At 36.8% G+C, this 22341-nt stretch overlaps 1 protein-coding gene across 8 annotated transcripts in view; it reads right to left on the bottom strand.

Annotated features, from left to right (window-relative positions):
• nrxn3b (neurexin 3b) overlaps positions 1 to 22341 on the bottom strand; it is a 161109-nt gene that overhangs the window by 32567 nt on the left and 106201 nt on the right. For all 8 annotated transcript variants that reach the window (XM_035529387.1, XM_035529392.1, XM_035529391.1 and 5 more), the window contains 2 exons: positions 12670 to 12851; positions 4395 to 4566 (listed from right to left, as the gene is read on the bottom strand). In XM_035529387.1, coding sequence (XP_035385280.1) covers positions 4395 to 4566; positions 12670 to 12851 — 354 coding nt within the window. The remainder of the gene's footprint in view (positions 1 to 4394; positions 4567 to 12669; positions 12852 to 22341) is intronic.

The following is a 22341-nucleotide window of genomic DNA, read 5'->3' as shown; positions in this document are numbered from 1 at the left end:
TTAAAGCTGAGAATTTACCAACAGTCTCTGTAATGAAGTCTTGCATCATTTGTCACAGTAAACAAATTTGCCATCTGTTCACAAAAAAGAGACAAACAAACGAACTACTACTGCTACTACTACAACTAATAATAATCAAAATAATAACCAGACCCCTCTGCCTCTGTCGAAGAATGCTTAACATATGCCTTCAAATAGTTGTTATTTCTGTAAGCATTGTGTCAAGTGATTCATAGCCAGATTATGAATCCTCTTACTGTACTCTGTAAATCAGTATCATGAATCTGCTAACAGTTTATTGAATGGGTTGGGGAGAGTGCTGGATCTACGATGCTAAGAACTTCAAGTATCATCCAGTCGATGGGCCTGCTTGCTAAACTAATTACAAAAGATGATGCTGCCTCAAAAATAGTGTCAAAAATCAATAGTTGTGAAATCACAATGATTGAATGTCCCGCAAATTACCAGTTCAAGAGCAAAAGAAAGCAGATAGATAAAAAATAATTCTAAACTAGACTAGACAACTGCATAGTGTTACAAAAGCTTAAATAGCATTAGAAAGGTAGCAAAACATTAATGAAAACATGCTGTTTTTGTAACTAAACTCATATAACTGCCTGTGAAAATGTATGGGTGTCATGCCTCAGTCACTAATCAAACTCCATTTTGTTTTATCCTTGCTCACAGGTGAGGCAGGTGTTTGGGGTCAGCCTTATGGGATAGTCAGGATCCCTTTCTACAGTCAGAGGAAGCATTCTATTCTCTGTTTAAGGCAGTATTTGACCATCCAGCATCAGGAAGAGATCCCGGGACCCAGCTCGTCGAACTTCGCCAAGGGAGACACATTGTAGTGGAGTATGCTAGAGTTCCGCACCATCACTGCAGGCAGTGGATGGAGCGAGATGGCTCTGAGAACTGTGCTTCATAGGGGTCTTAATAGCTAAGCTCGCCTGCAAAGGAGAATCCGCAAGCATGTTCCAATTCATACTACTAGCTATTACCATAGATAATTACAACGCCCCCCACCACCCAAGCCAAGATAGTCGAGTAATCTTTGAGAGAAACTCACTATCTCTGTCATCTCCTAACATAGTAACCACAGAGAAGGTAATGCCCATGCAAGTGAATCGTTCCAGTCTGTTGAAACATAAAAAAAACAGACATGGTTCTTTGCCTCTATTGTGGAGGAGAGGTAATTTTTGTCTGCAGTGTCCCATATGACCAAGGAGGAGAGAAGAGGATCTTAGTCCCTGAAAACCAGTAAGACATTCTTCTATGTATTTATTTAAACTAACCTTAGTCCCTTAGAGGGACCACAACATCCTTTCATTGTGCTTACCGACCATAAGAACCTGGGGTACTTAATATCTGCTAAGAGACTGACAACCTGACAGGCTAGATGGGCCCTCTTCTTTTCACGCATTGTGGTTCTCTGTTTATTATATACCAAGCTCTAAGAACAAAAAAGTTGATGCACTGTCTCGCAAATATGACAAGGAGGAAAGACCAGAGTGAGCTGAAAATATCCGTGCTCCGGCACTTTTTCTTAGCTCCCATTCAGTGGGATTGTCAACAAGAGTTAGAAGAAGCTCTGAGCAAGGACCCTGGCCCAGTGAATGCCCCCCCGGGGAAACAATACGTACCTGTGGTACCTCCCTTGGGCAGAATATGTACATAATTCACTCAAGCACTCATCCACACAACTAACTCCTTTTCAATTGATGAATGCTTCAACAACAATGCCAAGACCTGGGCACATGTTCAATTAAACCGGGCCTTCCACTCACAACAAATGTTTGTGAACCGCCTCCGATGTCGTGCACCTGTATTCCATACACGTCAGAGAGTATAGGTATCCACCTAACATGAAATTGGGGTTTTCTTGTCTGAAATTAAGTCCCCATTACATTGGCTCCTTTAAGGTGCTCCGAACGATCAACCCGGTTTCTTATTGTGTACAAATCCTTTTTTGCTATTGTATCAATCCACCTTTCATGTCTCCCTACTAAAACCATTTCACTATAGCCATTTCTCTGCAGGGTCTGCGCCTGTCAATCCTCCTTCTCCTCTTGATATAGATGGCCAGCCTCCCTATATAGTACAAGAGGTCCTGAACTCCCACAGGCATAGGGGTCACCTGCAATACTTTATTGACTGGGAGAGGTATGGACCAGAGGAACAATCATGGGTGCTTCCTGGGAACACATTGGTCCCATCATTCATCTCTGATTTCCATGTTGCCCATCCAGATTGTCCTTGTCCTGGAGGCTGGGCCAGGCTGAAGGTAGTTTGGTCTTGGTCATCTGGAGCCGCCAATGAGAGGAGGGTTCTGTTACGAATTTGGCCCAGCCCACTAGTTTTGCCACACCCAGACCTAGATCACCTTCTCCTGAGTATTAATGGGTGACACCTGTTTATCTCTATCTGTTACCCTTTTTAAGACTGCCATTCTCCCAGATGTCCCAGAAGTATTGCCATCCTAGTATTCTCTTTTCCAAGCATTCTCTTTTCCTGTTGATTTTTCTGGCTACTGACCTCCTCCAGACTATGCCTAATTCCTAGGCCTTTGTTTCACTCTGGACTCAGCTCTGGACTACTGTCTGCATCATGATCTTCTGGTTACTCATGCCAATCCTACAAACTCCTCATACATTCCCTCTCTATTTTGTGAGCCTATTAAAGGCTTTTGCATTTGGATCCAAACCTGCCTGTGTCCTAGCATTCTTGACACTGATGGCTGATCAATCCACACTTTCCTTATGAATTCTGGGCCAAATAAACATCCTGTGGGAGTTCTGCTGGAGGAAATTGTTGATGAGAGAGGTCAATGGAGCATAACACGAAGGAATCACTCTACAAGTTCTGTGAGCAGAAAAACATAACATACAACATCAAACCTTGAGGTGAATGCAGACAGCATAATGCTTCCACCAAGAGCAGGAATCTGGAGATATATTGAGCACAGGTATCTACCAAAACTGGCAGACAATAGGGTCATCTTTTGGTATAAACACCATGAATCCATGGACCCAGCCTTATGTCAACAGTATAAGCTGTTGTTATGTATTATTTGGTACATTTTGGGCACTTTAAAACCAATCCAGTATTGCTTGAATACCACAGCCTTTACTGTATTGGTGCTAAACTAGTACATATCTTTATGGCAACAGTTTACCCATCTTATAAATTTAAAAGCACAAGTAATCTCAAAGTGGTTCCATGGCCATGAGTTCAAAAATACTTATGACATTGTATAATGGAAGACTTTCAGCATAAATGTGCATCTGACAAATTTGAAAATCCTATTCCCAGGATTGTGCTCTTCTGGACTGGGATTGATATCATTCATGGGATCTGTTGTAGTCAATCCTCCAACAGTCCCAAGTGCCCCATCACTATACCCTACTCATTATAACACCTTCCATGTCTACTCATATCGGCAATAGTTGAATTAGGTGTGGAAGATTGCTGAAAATATATCATGAGAGTCAGTCCTTAAGTCAAAAGAGAGGAGTGCATAGACATGTGTAGGGCATTAAACCTAAATTAATTGACTTTTCTAAGAATGTATTTTTAAGTGAGATAAACAGAGATAAAGGAGCTCTTCAGGTTTTCCAGTGAAAGAATTGCCTGAATATCTGTAAAGCACCCTTATTGTAGCCAGTGAGGCAATCTGTATTCAACTGTCAATGCTCCCTTCTTCAATCTGGGAGTGGTAGATTTTGGGGCCAACATCAGCCAAATACATGTACACACCTTCAGTGACTACTGCTCCATACGCTAATCAGCAGGTTGAAAAAGCCTTAATCCCTATCAGAGGCACAAAGGCATTGCTTTAGCCTGCTCAAGACCAGGTGTCCTGGAATTATTCCACTCACATGGAATACACCTAAAAGTTTACACAGAATGTATCTATATAGATTTTTATATTGCAAATGTCTTATGCATTGGGCATAAAGTTGCATTTATCTTTATTTGCTTTTGTCCTTATCATGTCATTCATCCTCCAGCACAATGCCAGGTTTCTTCATAGCAATACATGCTTAAATTGCCAGAATCTGAATTCAGTTCTTGGAAACTGAACTTCTGGCAAGTAAAGCTTAAAACATTTCTTTTGACTATAAGATGCCTTTGTCCCAGTCACCTGAATTTGATAGAGTTCAGTGATTTATAAATATATATTCAAATGGCAAATTTGAATATATATTCAAATGGCACAATTATATATTAGACAGAAAAAATAAAGATAGGGAGGGATTTAATTTTGTTGCATACTTTACATTTTTGTTGATGTATTACAGAACATGTGACATCCAGTGGGTCCACTTTAAATTACAAAGTTGAATGATAGAAAATGAAAAAGATCATTGCAGTGTGCAAACAAAAGATACTACCTGATGGAAAATGCTCGTTGATTGGCCAGGTATCCACCTGAAGTGTGGCATTTCCTCCATTTCTAGTGAAACGTACCAAATGATACTTCCCATCATTTACTGCTGTGGTGCTCTCTTTGACACTAATATCCACTGTGCCAATATTGAATGTCACGCCTACTTTGCCATCCTCCTGGAACACACACAAATAAAAGCACAATGTTAATTCTGTGTCGCTTGATGAAAACTACCAGGAATGCAGGACATTCACATTATATCCCTTGGTACCATCCAGTCAACATCACTTTATTGTCCCTGGAACATGTCTGATGTATGCATGTCTGATGTCTAGTACATGTATGTATTAAAAGGGAACCTTCTGTATCCCTCACATTATTGCATTAAATGGGGGAAAAAGTGTGTAAACTAAGCAGAAATAAGATGTAACCAAAACAAACAAAAAATCCTTATAATTAAAAAATACAGAAATCATTCTATATTCTCTCATGTATAGCACAAGTGATGTGTCTGTTTTATCCTAATTCCAACTGAGAATCTCCCCAATTTATTCACTAGCTCGAGAGTGATCACTGTTTTTTAAAATGGGCAAAGCTACATTTTAATGTAGACTGTTAGAATGAACTAATCTACTGTATTACTATAACGAACTAAACCAGTCTTGTTTAAACATAGATATGAACACAAATTGTGACCTAAAAACACTGAACCTTCTTTCCTATTTATACAGGTGCCTAGCAGTCTGAATACATTTACTATGAACCAGTGAAGTGTCTAGCATTCTTTATACTCCCACAAAACCATGCTTAATAAATTATTACTTCGTGTTTGACCATTATGTGTCAGAGCGCAGACAGGCTCCAGTGTTAAACAGTGATGATGTAACACACCAGAGTAGGATGGCTTTTTCAGAACCCTCAAGGATAGCTCTGAATTCCTCCCTTTTGTCTGTGTAGATTAAAGGAAGGTCTGCTTGGCTTCCCCTCCCTCTCATTGCCTGGTGGTTGTGACTGATGCTTCCAATTACATTTTATTGGTCTGACAATCAGTTGACAGTAGAGCATTTCATTGTCTTTTCAAATTGGAAAAAGAGGTAGAAAGTATTCAGAACAAGAGATGACTATCAATATCTTGTATTACTACAAATCCTGACACAAAACTCAATTTCAAGGAAAATACATGGCAAGCAAGAAACAAAATATTCACATGCTGTTATTTTCCTTGTTACAAATTCTTAAAATTAAATACATAAGTTTGAATCTTATTGCACTACTTCCCAGACAAAAGAAGCAGAGAGCCATCAGCATATATTCTGCAGTGCCATGTGCTAGTGTAAAGGTGGCTTTACATTGTCATTCCAGTGGTCTTATACATGTTTGCATGTCAAATTGTATGAGAAACTGCAGCTTCACCCAAATTCCATGACAGTGTGATTTCACTTGTGCTGAAAGACAATATAATAAAGTTGTTTTGTTTTTTGTTGTTGTTTTTTTCTGGCAATAAAACCAAGATGCTAGAAAATTACAATATTCTGCTTTTGTCATCCATAAGCGACTTATTTTTTGCCAAAATGAGAATAAAAAGGCATTCTCCTGCCTGCCCCAAATCCATCTTCTTTGAGGCCCACATATTTAGTTTTCATTTTTCTATACTGCCATTTATTTGTAGTTGGTGAGCAGGTTGTGAGTAATTCCAGGCTGCTTCCTATTGTTTGTTTTTAGATTTCATAGCAATGTTTATACTGGGAAACTTTGGAAAAAATTCAGAAGATGATCATAGGCTGTTTTTGGTCACAGATGCAGTAAATCAGCTGTCATGTAATGACACATTACACATTCAAAGACCAAAGATTTTAACTGATGAAATCACTCTGCAGTTGTCATTGTGACAGCATAATCATAATAATCACACAGTGTAAACTCGGCTTATATAAGAATGATAAAATTTACAGAATGGGATCCTGCATAATAATAAAGTAATAATAAATGATGAGTTAATTGACAGCACTAATAAGCTCCATAATCCAACTTCATCCTTACAATCAGTACCTCAAATGCAAACAAATTAAAAAAACTTGTTGTGTTCCACATAGCAAAAGTCTGCATCTATTGGTATGGGACTGGACGCTATGCAACTCCTGTTACAGTGGACCACACAATAGTCTTCAAAGATTGCTTTCCATTGTAAAGGTTCCACAAATTAGGAATGTTTAAGATACACAAAATCCTGATATAAGAGTTTCTCTTAAGTGAAAAATTGTCTATTTAAATAATATCCATCAGTGTATCCATGCTAAATGGGTCTAAAAGGGACATTGGAGTGAAAAGGATGAAAATTATTGTGGTTAAGGACATAAAATAGGTATACAATGCCTGTTTAGACATAGAAGGAACTAGTATCAAATGTACACATGATCTGTGGGTATAGACTTACATAGGTCACCTACAGGAACAGAAGACCCTATTTGTTTAAGCACGATTACAATATTACAACATTATATACTGTCTTCATCAGGCAAAAATACACGCTTGTATTGTGGTCAGATGAAACTGGATCTCACTCTAGTCTATCTTGGACATTGAGTAGGTGAAGATATGCATGCATGCATATTATTCAGCATGTAAGATCAGTTTTAGAGACGCTATACATGGAGACATAATTGAGTGCTTACATCACTAGCTTGTTTGATAACACTATTTGATAACACATTTGTAAGATCTTACATAAACATGTCATAACATGTTCATGAATGTTTAAATTAACATTGATAAAGTATACATGGTTTACATGGTATTAATACGGACTACTATTGCATTGTATTGAGAGAAGTTTTCAAAATAAAAGTTCTTATTTTTTATTTAGAAAAACAATTATTTTCAGTTAATTATTTTTAGTGTTATTTTTAGTGATGATCTTCCTCGTTTACCAGTAGAAAAAAGCACAAGTATAATTATGCATTGATTATCCTGTTCAGTTGACAATCAACTGACACAATGACTGTCAAACATGATATCCAATGTACAAGTACACTTATGTCTCCTTTGATATGATAAGCCAGGAAGAACATCACTAAAAATAAAACTTCTAATAATAGGGATAATAATGCTACTATTTAACCCAAATACTTAAATAATGTTTTCCAGCAACATATAGATTGTTGTATTAACCCTCTGACACAATATGTTTTGTGGTCTGTAGAAAGGAGAAAGAATAAAGTGCAAAATACAAATGCTTAAGAAAAAAAAAATAATTAAAAAGAAATTGAAAGTCTAGGCACAAAGTGTCTAAGTGTCAAAGCACTTTCTGTCCAAAGGGGTAAAGCTAGGTAATTTTATTTCGGCTGTCCAAAGCATATAAGCTTCACTGAAAAATATGAGGACTTTTACTTTGAAAACAAATGCCTCTAAATACAATGACATAGTAGTCATAGAGCCATATAAGAGTACCTAAATATATAATGCCTATATATTGGGCCAGTAGAAATAAATGCTAGGGAATTTGTATCTCAGTCTGCCACATTCTTGCTTGTGAACTTTGGTTTAGAGGCTATAAGATAAGGCAGTGCAGTAGGTAAATATAGGGAGATTAATTCAGAGTGCATTGTTGGTGATCATAGTGCATAAAGCCCCTATGGAACTGGTGGTGCTCATTTACATTTATGTAATTTAGCTGACACTTTTTTTTATCCAAAGCAACATACAATTGTGACAATTGTGTACAGTTTGACCATTTGAGGGTTAAGGGCCTTGCTCAGGGGCCCAACAGTGGCATTTTGGCAGCAGCAGGTCTTGAACTAGCAACCTTACAACTACAGCTATAACTACCCACATATTAATGGTGTCAGTGGGGCTTTAGTCACCAGGGAGGCCAAAGTGATTTTGTGGTTGGTTTAAACATGAGCTTTGAGGAGGTTGGGTCTGAGACATCAGATCCAGCTACCCTTAGTTTGAGTCTTCTGGAGGTGTCATATGCTCAGTGAAATTCAGTGAAGGCACTGCCTTTTCAGTGAAACACTAAGAAAGGGCAGTGTCTACCTGATGACCCATGTGAAGAGCTTTGGTTTCTAGTATGAAGTATTTTTTTTACTTATAATTTCTAAATTAATAACTCACTGTAAAAAAAAACCCAAACAACTGAAGTAACTGAAAATAATAAGGATAAGCATGCTCCATTGTAAGGCTTTGATGCTGTCATGGCACAGCCCTCTCTTCCTCAACTCCTCCCCATGTCAGTGAGATATCTTACTGGTGTTTGTCATTGTGTGTGTGTCTACATACATTTAATAAATATGTTTATTTGTCATGGAGACTTGCCTCAGCATCCTGCTTCCTCATTACATCTCAGCATTATAAAAACCACTGAGAGATGCAGTGAGTCTATATTATGAGGTCTGCTAGCGGGGGCTGAGTACTTCACGCTATTGCTCGAGGAAACCGAAGCACCAACAAGTATATCAAAGTTTTATGCTTGAAGGCAATAAAGGAATCTCCCATTGCTCTTCACTTTGTCAGCAAGAGGATAAAGAATGAAGTCAGTTCATTAAAATGTTTGCCTTTAAAAATTTTAAACCATTTGCTATATGATTACTAGTCAACTAACAACCACACATATATATATATATATATATATATATATATATATATATATATATATATATATATATATATATATATATATATATATATATATATACACATACATACATACATACATACATACATACACACACACTTTCAAGTTCAAGCCTGTAAAAGTGATAAAGGGATGTATAATTATTGTATAAATAAAATGAAACATAAAACTGTGAAGAGTCACACGCACTGACAAAAGAGAAAGAATTCAAAAAATGTAACTAGCCATGTGCTGTTAACTTCATTACTTTAAGCCAAAATAGATAGATGTTTTGCTTAGTTACGACAAGCAATGATGTCTATGTAGCACATGTGAACCTGTAATAGACACATGTGATAAGCTTAAGTGGCAAGAGGGACAAAGGGTTTTCCAGAAAAAAAGGAAAATTGCTGTAGGGTGATTTAGAGAGAATCCAGAGAGAAAGGGCTGGCTGCCAACCCAAAATGTACCAACCACACTTGGTAATAGACTGATATGCATTTTTAACTGGCATTTTAAAAAAGTTGATGGCAAAGTAACTGTCATATTCCATGAGTAACTGTGAAACCATGACAATGTAACAACTATAGTTTATAGATGGACACTGCATTAATGACATATGTTTGCATTGCCAGTTGTTGACAATGAAATTAGGAAACTTAAAGAAAAAGAACTCATCTACACACTTGGAACTTTAGAACATCATGGAATGAATGTTATGAAATATAAACTTTCTCCTCCTCCTACTAATTCAGAACTTTGTTTGCACAGCTGATGATTGACCTCTGTCGAAAACCTGTCCAGAATCTTTGTCTCTCTCTCTCTCTCTCCCCCACATACATACATATATATATATATATATATATACATACATACATACATACATACATACATACATACATACATACATACATATATATATATATATAGAGAGAGAGAGAGAGACAAAGATTCTGGACAGATTTTTGTTAGATTTTTAGCCATGACCTTCTAATAACTTGGCTGAAGGGAACAAATGTATACTTATAATTTATAGTTTACTTGAGGGGGTTACATATTAACAGCTACTGAAGACAATGATTTAAATATTGCAGATAGGACTTAATCAGAATACCAGATATTTTATGATCTCAGATAATGTCACCATTTAACTTTTTCAAGTCTAATTGCTTCTAATTAATTGTGTAATTAGACTTATTTGCTTCTAATCTTATCTAATTGCTAATCTAATCTAATTGGTATTGTATAGCATAACTATTACTAGAACTATCATCTGCCAAGCATTGCACAAAGTCTGTAGTGCTATTCTTAGGAGATGATGGTTGACTGTAACTATCAGAAATAACAATTGCTGGAGTTTTAATTTGCTTCAAGACCTTCTGAGAATTATTGTCACTGTAAATGACTTAAACACCCACAGATTTTCTCAGTCCATTTTTTTGTGTGTGTGAGATACTTAACTAATTTAAAAGTGGTGACACTAATTTAAAAGACACATTCATTAATAATGTGTCTGGTAATACATTCATTATAGGCTATGCTAGTCTCTCTCTCTTTCCTTTCCTGTCTGTGCTATCTAATGGTTTGCCCTCTATTTCACTGAACAGATGCCACGCTTGCATACACAGATAATTTGAGAAGAAAAGACTTTCAGTCTGGAGGAATATGTAAATCTTTTTCATTTTTTCCCCCTCTCACATCAGATGATATCCTGCTTTTAATTATTAAGACTTTTAAGGATTCTAGTAACACTTCATTAATCCCTTACTCTGTTGGCTTTAAAAACCTTGTCATTATGTCCCCCAAAATATCCCACATTTTTAATATTAAATATTGTGTATTTAATACAGAGTTCTTGAAGGAACAATAAATATGGGCAAAAAAGAATAAAAATGTGTCACAGTATGGCCCCTCCCAAATGTCTCCCTGTGTGTGTGTGCGCGCGTGTGCGTGTGTGTTCATTCATCCATATGGCCACAACCTCCCTGTGTTTCACACCTGCTCCTCATTGTGTATCGTTAGTGTGTGTGTATATAAGTCTTGTGTTTAAATGGGAATGTGGTTAATGTGTGACCTTGATAGCCATTAAAATCACTGACTTTTACCTGCAAGCGACTCAGTCGCTGCCTCCCAAGCCTGACACAGCGATGCATTAATGCATTGAAAACATTGTGTTCATAATTATAATTTAATGACATGGCTATTTCACACGCAGATGATGCTCATCATAATACTGAATAATGTAGGTGATGCCAACTTGCAACCAACTTGCATACAGTGATCAGCCACAGCAGTAAAATCACTAACAGGTGTAGTGACTAACATTCATCATCTCATTACAATGGCACCCATCAAGGCATGGGACATATTAGGCAACAAGTCAACAGTCAGTTCTTGAAGCTGCTTGAAGTTGATATGCTGGATAGAGGAAAATTGGGCAAATACAAAGATTTTAGTATCTCTGACAAGGGCCAAATTGTGATGGCTATTGGACTGGGTCAGTGCATTTCCGAAACAACAAATGTTGTGGGGTGTTCCCAGTATGCAGTAGTTAGTATCTACCAAAAGTGGCCTAAGGAAGTATGGAATAGAAAACTGGCAGCAGGGTCATGGCTGCCCATGGGTCATTGATGTATGTGGGAAGCGAATGCTAGGCCATCTGGCTCAATCCCACAGAAAGAAATTGCTGAACAAGTTAATGCCAGCTATGAGAGAAAGGTGTCAGAACATAGAGTACATTGCAGCTTGCTCTGGATGAGTCTGTGTAGTCACGGACCAGCCTAATACCTCCTCGTATCTTAATGACCTGAAGATGATCTAAACACTACGACCTATCTGTTTAGATTAGATTTTAATTAACTGGTGACTTATCCACTTTACTTTCTATTCCTAGTCAGATAATCTCCAAAACACCAACTCCTGTGGGGTGTTTCAAGTATATAATGTGTAGAATCTACCAAAAGTGGCCCAAGGAAGAGTGGACTAGAAAACTGGTAATGTTCTGGGCTGTTATTTCCATATCTTATGTTTTGCCAGCATATCTTTCTTTATTCCCAGAGCATTTTCCAAAGAGAACATTTTAAACAGTGAAAAACTGTGAATGTCAAAGACTTCTCTAAAATGTCTGTTACATAGCAATTTTTCATTTCATTTTCACAACTGTATTAGAAATTCTGACACAATGTCTTTTTGACATCAAATGTCTTTTTTTTTAAAAAACCTTTGTTAAATTTTAGCAACAAGCTATACCATATCATCAGCATTTTGCCACCCTGACATACCAACAACAACAACAACAACAACAAAAAGCACTGAGCTTCTAAGTCAGCTGTCATGTCAATTCACCCCCCATAGTGTTATGACACATCCTAATGTCACCAAAAATCTGTCATCTGACAGTTGTTGTAAACAGGACATCAAAGCTGACATAAGCAGCTTTATGCTTGGTATAATAAGCATTTAAAAATGTTTATGCATATGTCATAAAGGGCTTAGTAGGTGACACACAGCCTTCTAAATTTCTAAACTGCACCCTTCAGTAAAGTGTTACCAACATTTATAGTCAAATGCTCCCTAGTCCTAAGGCACACACTATCAATACAGTGATAACAAAAATGTGTACCGATCTCTGTCTATTCAAGAATAAGTACATGATGATGGAACTTACAATGTGTAGCATAATGTAGTCACCCAGTCGAGGGGCACTATCGATGCGAACCAAAATCCCGTCTTTGATGGTGGTACTGAACCCTACAGCCAGTCGGTCTGTTCTTGTGCTGGGTCGCTCATTGCTGGGCCATGTGTAGGTAATCAAGCCGCCGCCCTTGCCAAAGATATACGTGGCTCCAGCTGCAAAAATATGAAGACCATATAAAAAAGGAGTTAAAAAATGTAAGTAGGTTTCAAGGTTTGAACTTTCTTTTACCTCAAATGTGTAGAGTTGATGGGGAGAGGTTCATCACTAGGCTGAGGAACTCTATGGGTTTGTATAATGTTTTATTGGTGCTAAATTTGACCATTTATGGGCATTTTGTGCTAAGCTTCATTAATAACAATTTTAGATTATTGTTGTCAATTAATTTTCTTTCTTTCTTTCTTTCTTTCTTTCTTTCTTTCTTTCTTTCTTTCTTTCTTTCTTTGTTTCTACATTCTGGTATAGCATGTAATACAAACATAAGGTTGTTTTTCTTGGTTTACACTGCTTGCAGAAACCTTAATGGCAGCATCAGGCGCCACTAATTTGCACCATGTGAGTGTTGTTCAGGTGTTGTTTAGCAAAGAGAGCTCTAATGTACCCTTAAGTGTGTTATGGCTTCCGTCTGGTCAGTCCACCATAAAGTCCTGCTTGATGGAGTGCTGCACTGATGGTTGTCCTCCACTAAGGTTTCAAGATGCTCCACGTGTATATTTGGGGTTTGAGGCAAACAGATATGTAATCCTTAAACAAAAGGATATTTTACGAGCTATTTTTCATAAATAGCATTTATCCCATGCCAGAAACTGTGCCTATCCACTGTTCATAGTGTCAGTCTACTGTCCAGTTGTCTAACTAACAGAAGCAAAGTGGTGGCACTAAGTGATCATCTGGATTTCACAAACCCTCCCATGCTTGACAGATTGTGATGAAACAAAATTTTATAATTATTTTAAAATGTAGTCAGGAGGAACATTGAAGAATATAACAGAGTAAAAGTATATTTTTGACCTCACAAATGCACTTGAGTAAGAGTATAAAGTACACTCTTTTAAAACAACTCTTAAAAGTACAATTTGTTCAAAAAGGTACTTATGTAAATGTAGCAGAGTAAATGTAGGGCCTTACTACCCAACTCTGGTTACAACAATTGTAAGCCACAGAGTTTTCAAGAACTGAAGCCTGGAAAGTTTCAGTTTGATAAAAAGAGTAATTGTTTTAGTAATAGTGTTAGTATTATTTCACAATGACCAAAAAAAGGTCTCATTGGCAGCAGGGTCAAAACTTCTGAAGTCATGTGAAGCTTATTCAAAACACATACAATAAATATGATGGAGTCTTATGGAGTCTATGTTTATTGCATATCAACATGATAAGATGTCACGGCAATTATAAGGTAAGGTAATTATCAGTATCACAGAAGCATATGCATGCTCTCTACTAGCTTCTCATTTCATCAACTGTCTTACCTGAATTAGGATGGAGGTGAGCACTCAGCTGTGTTGTAAATGCTTTACAACAAATAAATGATAGATTTATGAAATCTCTTCAAGGAAATAGAGTTAGCATTTTTAATAAAGGTGTGAACTTTACCACAACTTATGATACTGGGAGACATATAAAACAGTATTTTATGACTTAATGTCATGATTTTCATGAAAGCTAGACCTATGAGACCACTTCTAAGTGTGTTGTTTTTGCATGCCTTCCAGATTCAGTGCTGTATTATGACAAAACAAAACAAAACAAAACAAAAACATTCATGCTACACATTATCCCATTCAAAGAATTAAACCTATGGTTTGTATTTGGTAGCATTACAAGAAAAAGCTGAAATCTGACTAGTTTGTAACTACAGACTTGTTTAAATGACCAAAGATCCTGCTGACTAACTCTAGTACTTATTGTAGAGTATTGTTTATTGCACTTATTGTTGTCTGTTATAGCGCTTATATGCCATAAATGTAAATGTTTATTGGAAGCTGAAAGCTTTTTAAGGCCTGTTGTTTTATGTATGATTTGATAAATATGTTTCCATGTTCTCCCAGTGTCTGCATGGGTTTTCGCTGGGGTCTCCGGTTTGCTCCCACAGTCCAAAAACATGGAGGTCAGCTAAAGTGACTATCCCAAATAAATTCCCCTGGTGTGTTTGCACGCATGATTGTGTGTGTCTACATTTCTAATGTCTCAGCATGACTCCACATGTCTACATGTCCACTTATTATGCTGTTATTTGCATGTGCTACATTTTCATAAAATACCAGCATAAAATACCAAAACGGTACAAAAAATGTAGGAGACAAATTTTGCTGCAGAAACAGATAATTTGAAACCTGATCCATACTTTGCTAATTGTCTTTATTACTGTCAATGTTAGCTAGCTGATTGGGGAGGGGGGGGGGGGGGGGGGGGGGGCATAATGACAGTAGTGCTCTGTGTCCCTCTTGTTGAAGTTATATCATTTTTAAAAACAACGTTCAGAGCAGATGTGCTTTGCAAGAATATGTTAGAAATATGTTGAAATAAAATAAAGATACAAATAAAAAATACATATAATTAAACAAAATTCAAATACAGGAGCAACAAACAGAGTGCAACAATGAGCTAAGCAGGTTAAGCAGGTGGCTAACCATTAACTAAGGTTAATAAAGTGTTTGTGTGTGATGGTATTAGTATCAGTGGTTAAACTACCCCTCAGAGACCAAAAATTATTGACTGCTTAATTAAGTCATGTGAAGTGAAAAAAACAAAAACAAAAACAAAAATAGTTCTTTCATTTTAGTGAGAACAGTGGGAGTCCCAGATGCCTTGAGACTTAAAAAATGCATGTGCATGTATGGTACACATGCATGCATGCATGCGTGCACACACACTGCTCTTGGAGTGGTGTGTTTACTTTTATGATATAAAATGGTATCATATGATATAAAATGGCAGTCTCCTTTTGTATGTGGTCCAGTATCAGATGTGGTGCTGAGGAACTGCTTGAATAAAGTAAGGAGGAACATGAAAATGTGTGGCTGTAGAATGTTTCTAATACAGAAGAAAAGTACCATATGGGCTGAAAGCAGACATAATCATAGAATCAAAGTATGATTAACTTATGTTGTGCACTGAAATATACAGTTATGACAGTGAAAATTAAACAGTGACATTTACAATATAAAAGGCTCATTGCAGTAATTATATATATATATATATATATATATATATATATATATATATATATATATATATATATATATATATATATATATATATATATATATACACACACACACACATACATATACATACACACATACACACACACACACACACACACACACACACCCACCCATCCATAGTTCCCATAGCCTGTGCATATTAGGCCTCCTTAACCCCCTTAATTAAATAATTATCAAGATGGAATGGAGCAACCATCAGCAACCTCCTCTACATGGACGACATCAAGCTGTATTCCAGAAGTGAATGAGGCATCGAGTCACTAATCCATTTCACCAGAATATACAGCAATGACATTAGAATGTCACTCGGACAGGATGTGGTCAGATGGTTACAAAGAGAGGGAAGGTAGCTAAAACAGAGGGGATCACACTACCAGAAATTAACATAACAGATGAAAAGGGCAAGTACCTTGGAATCACACCGGCAAATCATGAAGAGCCCACAATGAAAGCAACTACAGCCAAATACCTACAAAGAATGAGGCAAGTCCTGAGAATTCAGCTAAATGTCAGCTAAAGATCTGGGCTATCAGCACCTACACTCTACCAGTTATCAGATAATCACATAAACTGGCAAAGGAGGAGATAGAAGCCACTGACATCAAGACAAGGAAACCTCTCACAATGCATGGAGGTTTCATCCCAAATCCAGCATTCTGAGGCTGTATATTATGCAGAATAGATAGTGCATATATCTAGGGAGGGTCCAAGGATTAGTCAGAGACACGATCCACATTGAAACCAAGATCCAGGACTACACCAGGAACATGGCCTCTTCTGGGCTGTGTCCCACTTTGACCTTGAAATATTCAGCCATAATTCTGCACATATGTATACTGTACACATTCAGTATGCTATTCCTGGTACTTAGTTATGGCATTCCATGTATGTTTTGCTTGCATATATCTTGTAGAGGTTTATCCTTCCATGACGGTTCCTCCTCATCCTCCTTGGGATTCTGCTGTATTCTCTAAGCATTTGGGGTCATATTCCTGGTGTAGTCCTGGATAGTCTGATATTCATTAGTCTTCTACCCCTCTCCTTCCTCTTAGTATGCATTCTCAGAATGCTGGATACAAACATTTCATGAAAAATCAGATTTGTATTTGAATATCATCTATATCCAGAAAAAACGTTTCTCCCCAGGTCAAACAAAGGCACACATTTCATGACACATGGAATGAATTCACTTATTTGTGTAGCATGTAGTTATAAACATTTAGAGTAATGTGACAAATGTATCTGTCAAAGTAAACTTCTTTTTCTGGTGTAGTTTCATATACATCATGTTATGCTTGTACTATGTTGGGCCCATGGGGTTGACACATTGGGATGTCCCATAAGCCCCAGGGGCTTAGTGAGCACCTGCATATCTTAGATTCAAATTCAATGGCAAGTGCTACAGGAAGTAATACAATAAGTACTACAGAAAGTACTACAAGCTTAATTTCAACTATATTTAAATGTGTTAAGTGTGAGTGAAAGACAGAGAGAGAGAGAGAGAGAGAGAGAGAGAGAGAGAGAGAGAGAGAGAGAGAGAGACAGTGTCATATCCACTCTTCATTAAAGATGGAAGCCTGTGTCCTTCCACCACGTGTGCATGCATGTGCACACGTATATACACACACACATGCTTTTTTTGTTCTGACATGCTTTGTTATAATGTAAAATTTCAAAATGTAATCAATAGTAAATTTTCTTAGAAAACTGGATCTTAAATATATAGTTTCTAGAATAAAATGACACCATTGACCAAAAGGCCTGGGCTGAAGAGGAGGAACCATTATAAAGAATAACTAAGATAAAGGTGGCTGCAAGTGAAGCCTCATTTATAATTCAGTCCTCTCAGGGAGGAGGCTGCAGGCGGTCTGCAATTCCAATACCTCATAAAGCTCAAAAGTCATTGCAGTATTTCAGGAAGCGGTTAAAGAAGACAGGGATACAGAACTAATTCCACTATAGCCGAATGTGGATGATCAAGGAAAAATGACCAGTGTTGAATTAAAACTTAGAGTTAGCACTGTTTTCTGACAGTATTTTCAGATGTACAGTCTTTATGTGATTTTTCTGTGTTTAGAAAGTATCATTATAGAGCTCCATAACTTTAAATGAAAATTATTTTGAAGGTTGGCACTGGTTTAGTGGAATAGTGGTTGGGATGACTATGGTATGAAACATACAACCAGTGTCAGTTTAGAAACGATGCTTGAAGGCACCTGAGGTAATATTCATTTGAGGTTGACTAGGAGGTGTGGTTACTTTCACAAAACAGTAACTCAGCAGTCACAATCAGCATTATTTAAAACAACATTGTTATTTATTTATATATTTATTGTAAAACTTTGAGAAACAGTTGGCATGGCAACTCTGCATGTCAACCATAATACTTTGGATGAGAGGATGTTTGGACACAAGCTGCCAATCTCTCTTTCTCTGACCTATGGCTGCATATGGAGGGACAGTGTCATATAAATGTATAAATCAATTCGCTTTTATCTTTCTCCCTCTTCACCACTCATTTTCTTTCTCTCTCACATTCTTCAAAGTTCCCAGATGACCTTCTGGGAAGCTGAACTGACAGGAGATTTCCCTTAAAACATTAAAAACCAGACTGAAAATTTGTAAATGAACATTCATGATAGCAGGGCATTCATTTTAGGTTTAACTTTTTAGATTTAGTATCTTATAACAAAATATTATTCTACGCTTATTCCAGTTCTATATTAGATGAGATACTGTTTGTAACAAGTTTTTTTTTTCCTCTGAAGCTCCACACATCTACATTCAATACAAAAACCACAAAGTGCAGCCTTCATCATCCAGGCAGATCTGCCTTTATGACTTAGAAGCACCCTTTTCATCAGTGCACACTATAACAGAATACAAATGTGTTGGCCAAGGGGTGACCAAGCCACTAAAGGCCAGTGTGACCCTAATAAGGACACAGTTCACACAATCATATAACACAAACTCAAAAAAGTCTACCCTTCCTAGAGATGTGGCATTTTGGCAAACAGGTATAAGGGCTTTGATTTGAGTTATATAGACTGAAACGTCATGTTACATTAACAATACCTCAGACTTTTAAAACATTATTAAACTGTCAATGACCGACCATAATTTTAGGGAATGGACAATATCAGTTACAGGCCTTTTATATAAACACATTTCCCATGTCGTTGTTTTCCTCTCTAAGCCATGGAAGATCAAAACTGATGGTGACATTTATTTCTTTTGAACTTTTAAATAGAGCTGAACTTTACTCAGTTTCAGTCCTTATCAGGGATAAGAAATGTTTGATTAGCATCACTGATGCCTTCACTGCTCCTCGATCTACGTAAAAGATGAGTGGAAAGTGAAATCAGTGAACAAGGCTCCTCTAAACAACTTTAATCAACAGAAACCCTAAAAAGTAGCATTATTAAAAAATGATGGTAGGAAGAAAGGAATTGATAAAGGGCAGAGGAGATTTTTGAGGAAAAAGAGTTTTTATCCAGAATGTTACAGAACATGTATTACATCATCTCCAGATAGTATTGAGCCAAGATTATACTGAGTGTTGTGCATTTGTAATCTTCAGTAACCTGGGGTTCAGTGATATAGGTCCATCTAATGGTGATCCATGCACAGGTTTTGCCATCAGGCTAGATTTATATATTATCATGCACCTATGTTTCTTTGTACCTCTCATTCTCTTGGTCCTTCAGTTCTTCCAGCCTTTCTTTCTTGCTTGCCCAATCCCTTTGAAGATGCACTTAGCCGAACTGATGAGAAATTTCAAGTGAAGAACGGAGGCTTTCAGCAGCTCATGAAAGGCGCTGGAAAAACTGGCATTTGGAGTAAGTGAAATAGAAGGGGGGGATTGGGGAGGTAGGTGCCATGTGCAGTGCCTCTGCAAAAAAAAAGCACACCACAGTCCTTCAAACCTCAGCCTGCATACCTTATCACCTACACAACACATATGAGAATGAACGAGCTTGTTCACAGAATAAGCAAATGTGGTATGCCCACAGCACCCAACTGACAAGAGGAATGAATATTTTATATTATATATATATATATATATATATATATATATATATATATATATATATATATATATATATATATATATATATATATATATATATATATATATTCAAAACCACACATCTGCAGAACGCTTTTTAACATAGAGCAGACTACTCATACCTATAAAGAACACGAGCAATTTAGGAAAAACATAAATAAATGAACAAATATCGTTTCTGTTTTTGAGTCTGGATATTGAAAGAATAATCATTCTGCCACTGATTATAGGAGAATGACAGGAACGAAATATTTAGAATTAATTTTATATCATCATGTACATACCAGAATAAAATAGAGCACACTTGCCCTCTACTAGCATAGTCATACACAGGACTTTTTAAACTGGTCATGACTTGACAAGATAACACTAATATTTCATCAACAGAAACCTATAATCATAAATATATAGCTTAACTTAAAGCAGTTATCTCAGCGTGATTACATTTTCTTTTCTGGAATGTACATAAAACACCATCAGCAATTTAGAATCAGTTTTGTTTGCTAATAGATGTAAATAAGCCTACATACAATTATTATGGTCTAAACTAAGAAAACAAGCATTCCTTCTTTAGACAAACTTCATCTAGTGACAAGACAATAAAATAGGCCTTTGAGGTTAGAATATTTGCATTTCAAAACGGTGGTTCCAAAGCATGTCATCATCACTCATCTTGACAAGAAACCACATTTCCAGAGAGACACAACAGAAGAGATGCACGCATTGCAAGTCTGAATTTTCCACTGAGGAGACTAACCTAGACTGATATCAAGATAGAGCATCAGAGATAGATATTAGTAGCTTTGAAAATAAAGAACTTTTAAAGGTGCAATAGTAGATGTATGTGTGTGTGTGTGTGTGTGTGTGTGTGTGTGTGTGTGTGTGTGTGTGTGTGTGTGTGTGTGTGTGTGTAAAATATAGATTTCCTATTCACAAGACATCATGCTGACATCTAGTTTTCGGGAACGAATGAAATTAATGTTAACAAGGATATGCAATTAATACTGTGCGTTATTTTTACATACTATTAATTTGGGCATAACTGACTAACAAAACAATGAAACAATAATAAGCTACACTGAGTGATAATTGTTTTAGGCACTCCTGCTCTGTAGTTGAACATATAGGCTTTATCAGTCTGAAGAGTGATGGTAATGTCTTCTCTGTATGGCTGTGATACAGTTCCAGTGACCTCTTTAATGAATAACCTGTTTTGAAAATAGGCAGATGTCTGGATTCTTTTGTACATATTTAGTGGCAGTTTATGCTGTTTGTATAAACAGTATTGACATATGCATTTACAGTATAAACAACAACTTTAATTAAAACCAGGTCATGAAAGAGGCCAATAAAAGTAAAAACCACATACATGGGTAACAAAACTCCAGTACAGTGACACTCCAGAGTGACAACAGAAGAGCAGCACACATGAGAAACCTGAAACAGTAAAACAAAATCTAAAATTCAGATCTCCACAATTTTTATAGTGACATGTCACTATGATTAGGCTATATTATATAGAACCAGACCAAGGTGAGTGTGAGAGCCCACAAAAATTGAACTTATAGGCACCAAAAAATAACTCACCTTTAGTAGTTGTATCGGATATTCTAATAAAGACAACCAATCAAACAAATCAGACAAAAAAATTAGACTGTCATTTATTTATTGAGAATAAAGATCTACTATTGCATATCTGCAAAAGTGGCAAAAGCATGTGAACATTTGCCTTCATGATCTGTGACCCCTTGTGCAGCAATTACTGCATCTAAGCATTTCCAGTAATTGTTGATTAGTCCTGCACATTGGCTTTGAGGAATTTTAGCCAATTCCTCCATACAAAAGAGCTTCACCCCAGTTATGTTGGAGGGGTTCCTCCCATGCACTGCTTGCATCAGGTCCTTCCATGACATTTGTATTGGATTAAGTTCAGGACTTTTACTTGGCCACTCCAAACCTTAACATTATTCTTTTTTTAAAGCCTAAGTACACCTCAAGTTTTAAGCTCATTTTTGAATGCCCCATCACTCCCACATCGAACCTGAATCATCACTATGATTATCTCCATGCAAAATCACACCACACCCAAATTCAGTATTTTACCTGCTAGAACTGTAACTACAGAGCTTACTGCACTGCACACCACCACAGACCTTTCATCCCACTCACCTCTGTACTGGTCTGTGTATGGTACAATAAATCTTAGGATCATACCTTGCTCTAGGTACATCTACACCTACACTGACACAACTACATCTTGTACAACTCTATCTACAATTTGTATATTTTAACATAATATAAATAGCTTACAGTTTACCTTAGTTTGCTGTGTGATTGTATGTATCTTAT

This window comes from Electrophorus electricus, chromosome 8, assembly GCF_013358815.1.
Source record: "Electrophorus electricus isolate fEleEle1 chromosome 8, fEleEle1.pri, whole genome shotgun sequence".
In the NCBI taxonomy this organism is placed as follows: Eukaryota; Metazoa; Chordata; class Actinopteri; order Gymnotiformes; family Gymnotidae; genus Electrophorus; species Electrophorus electricus.
Note: the sequence above shows the minus strand (reverse complement) of the source record. Positions and strands in the feature narration are given on the sequence as shown.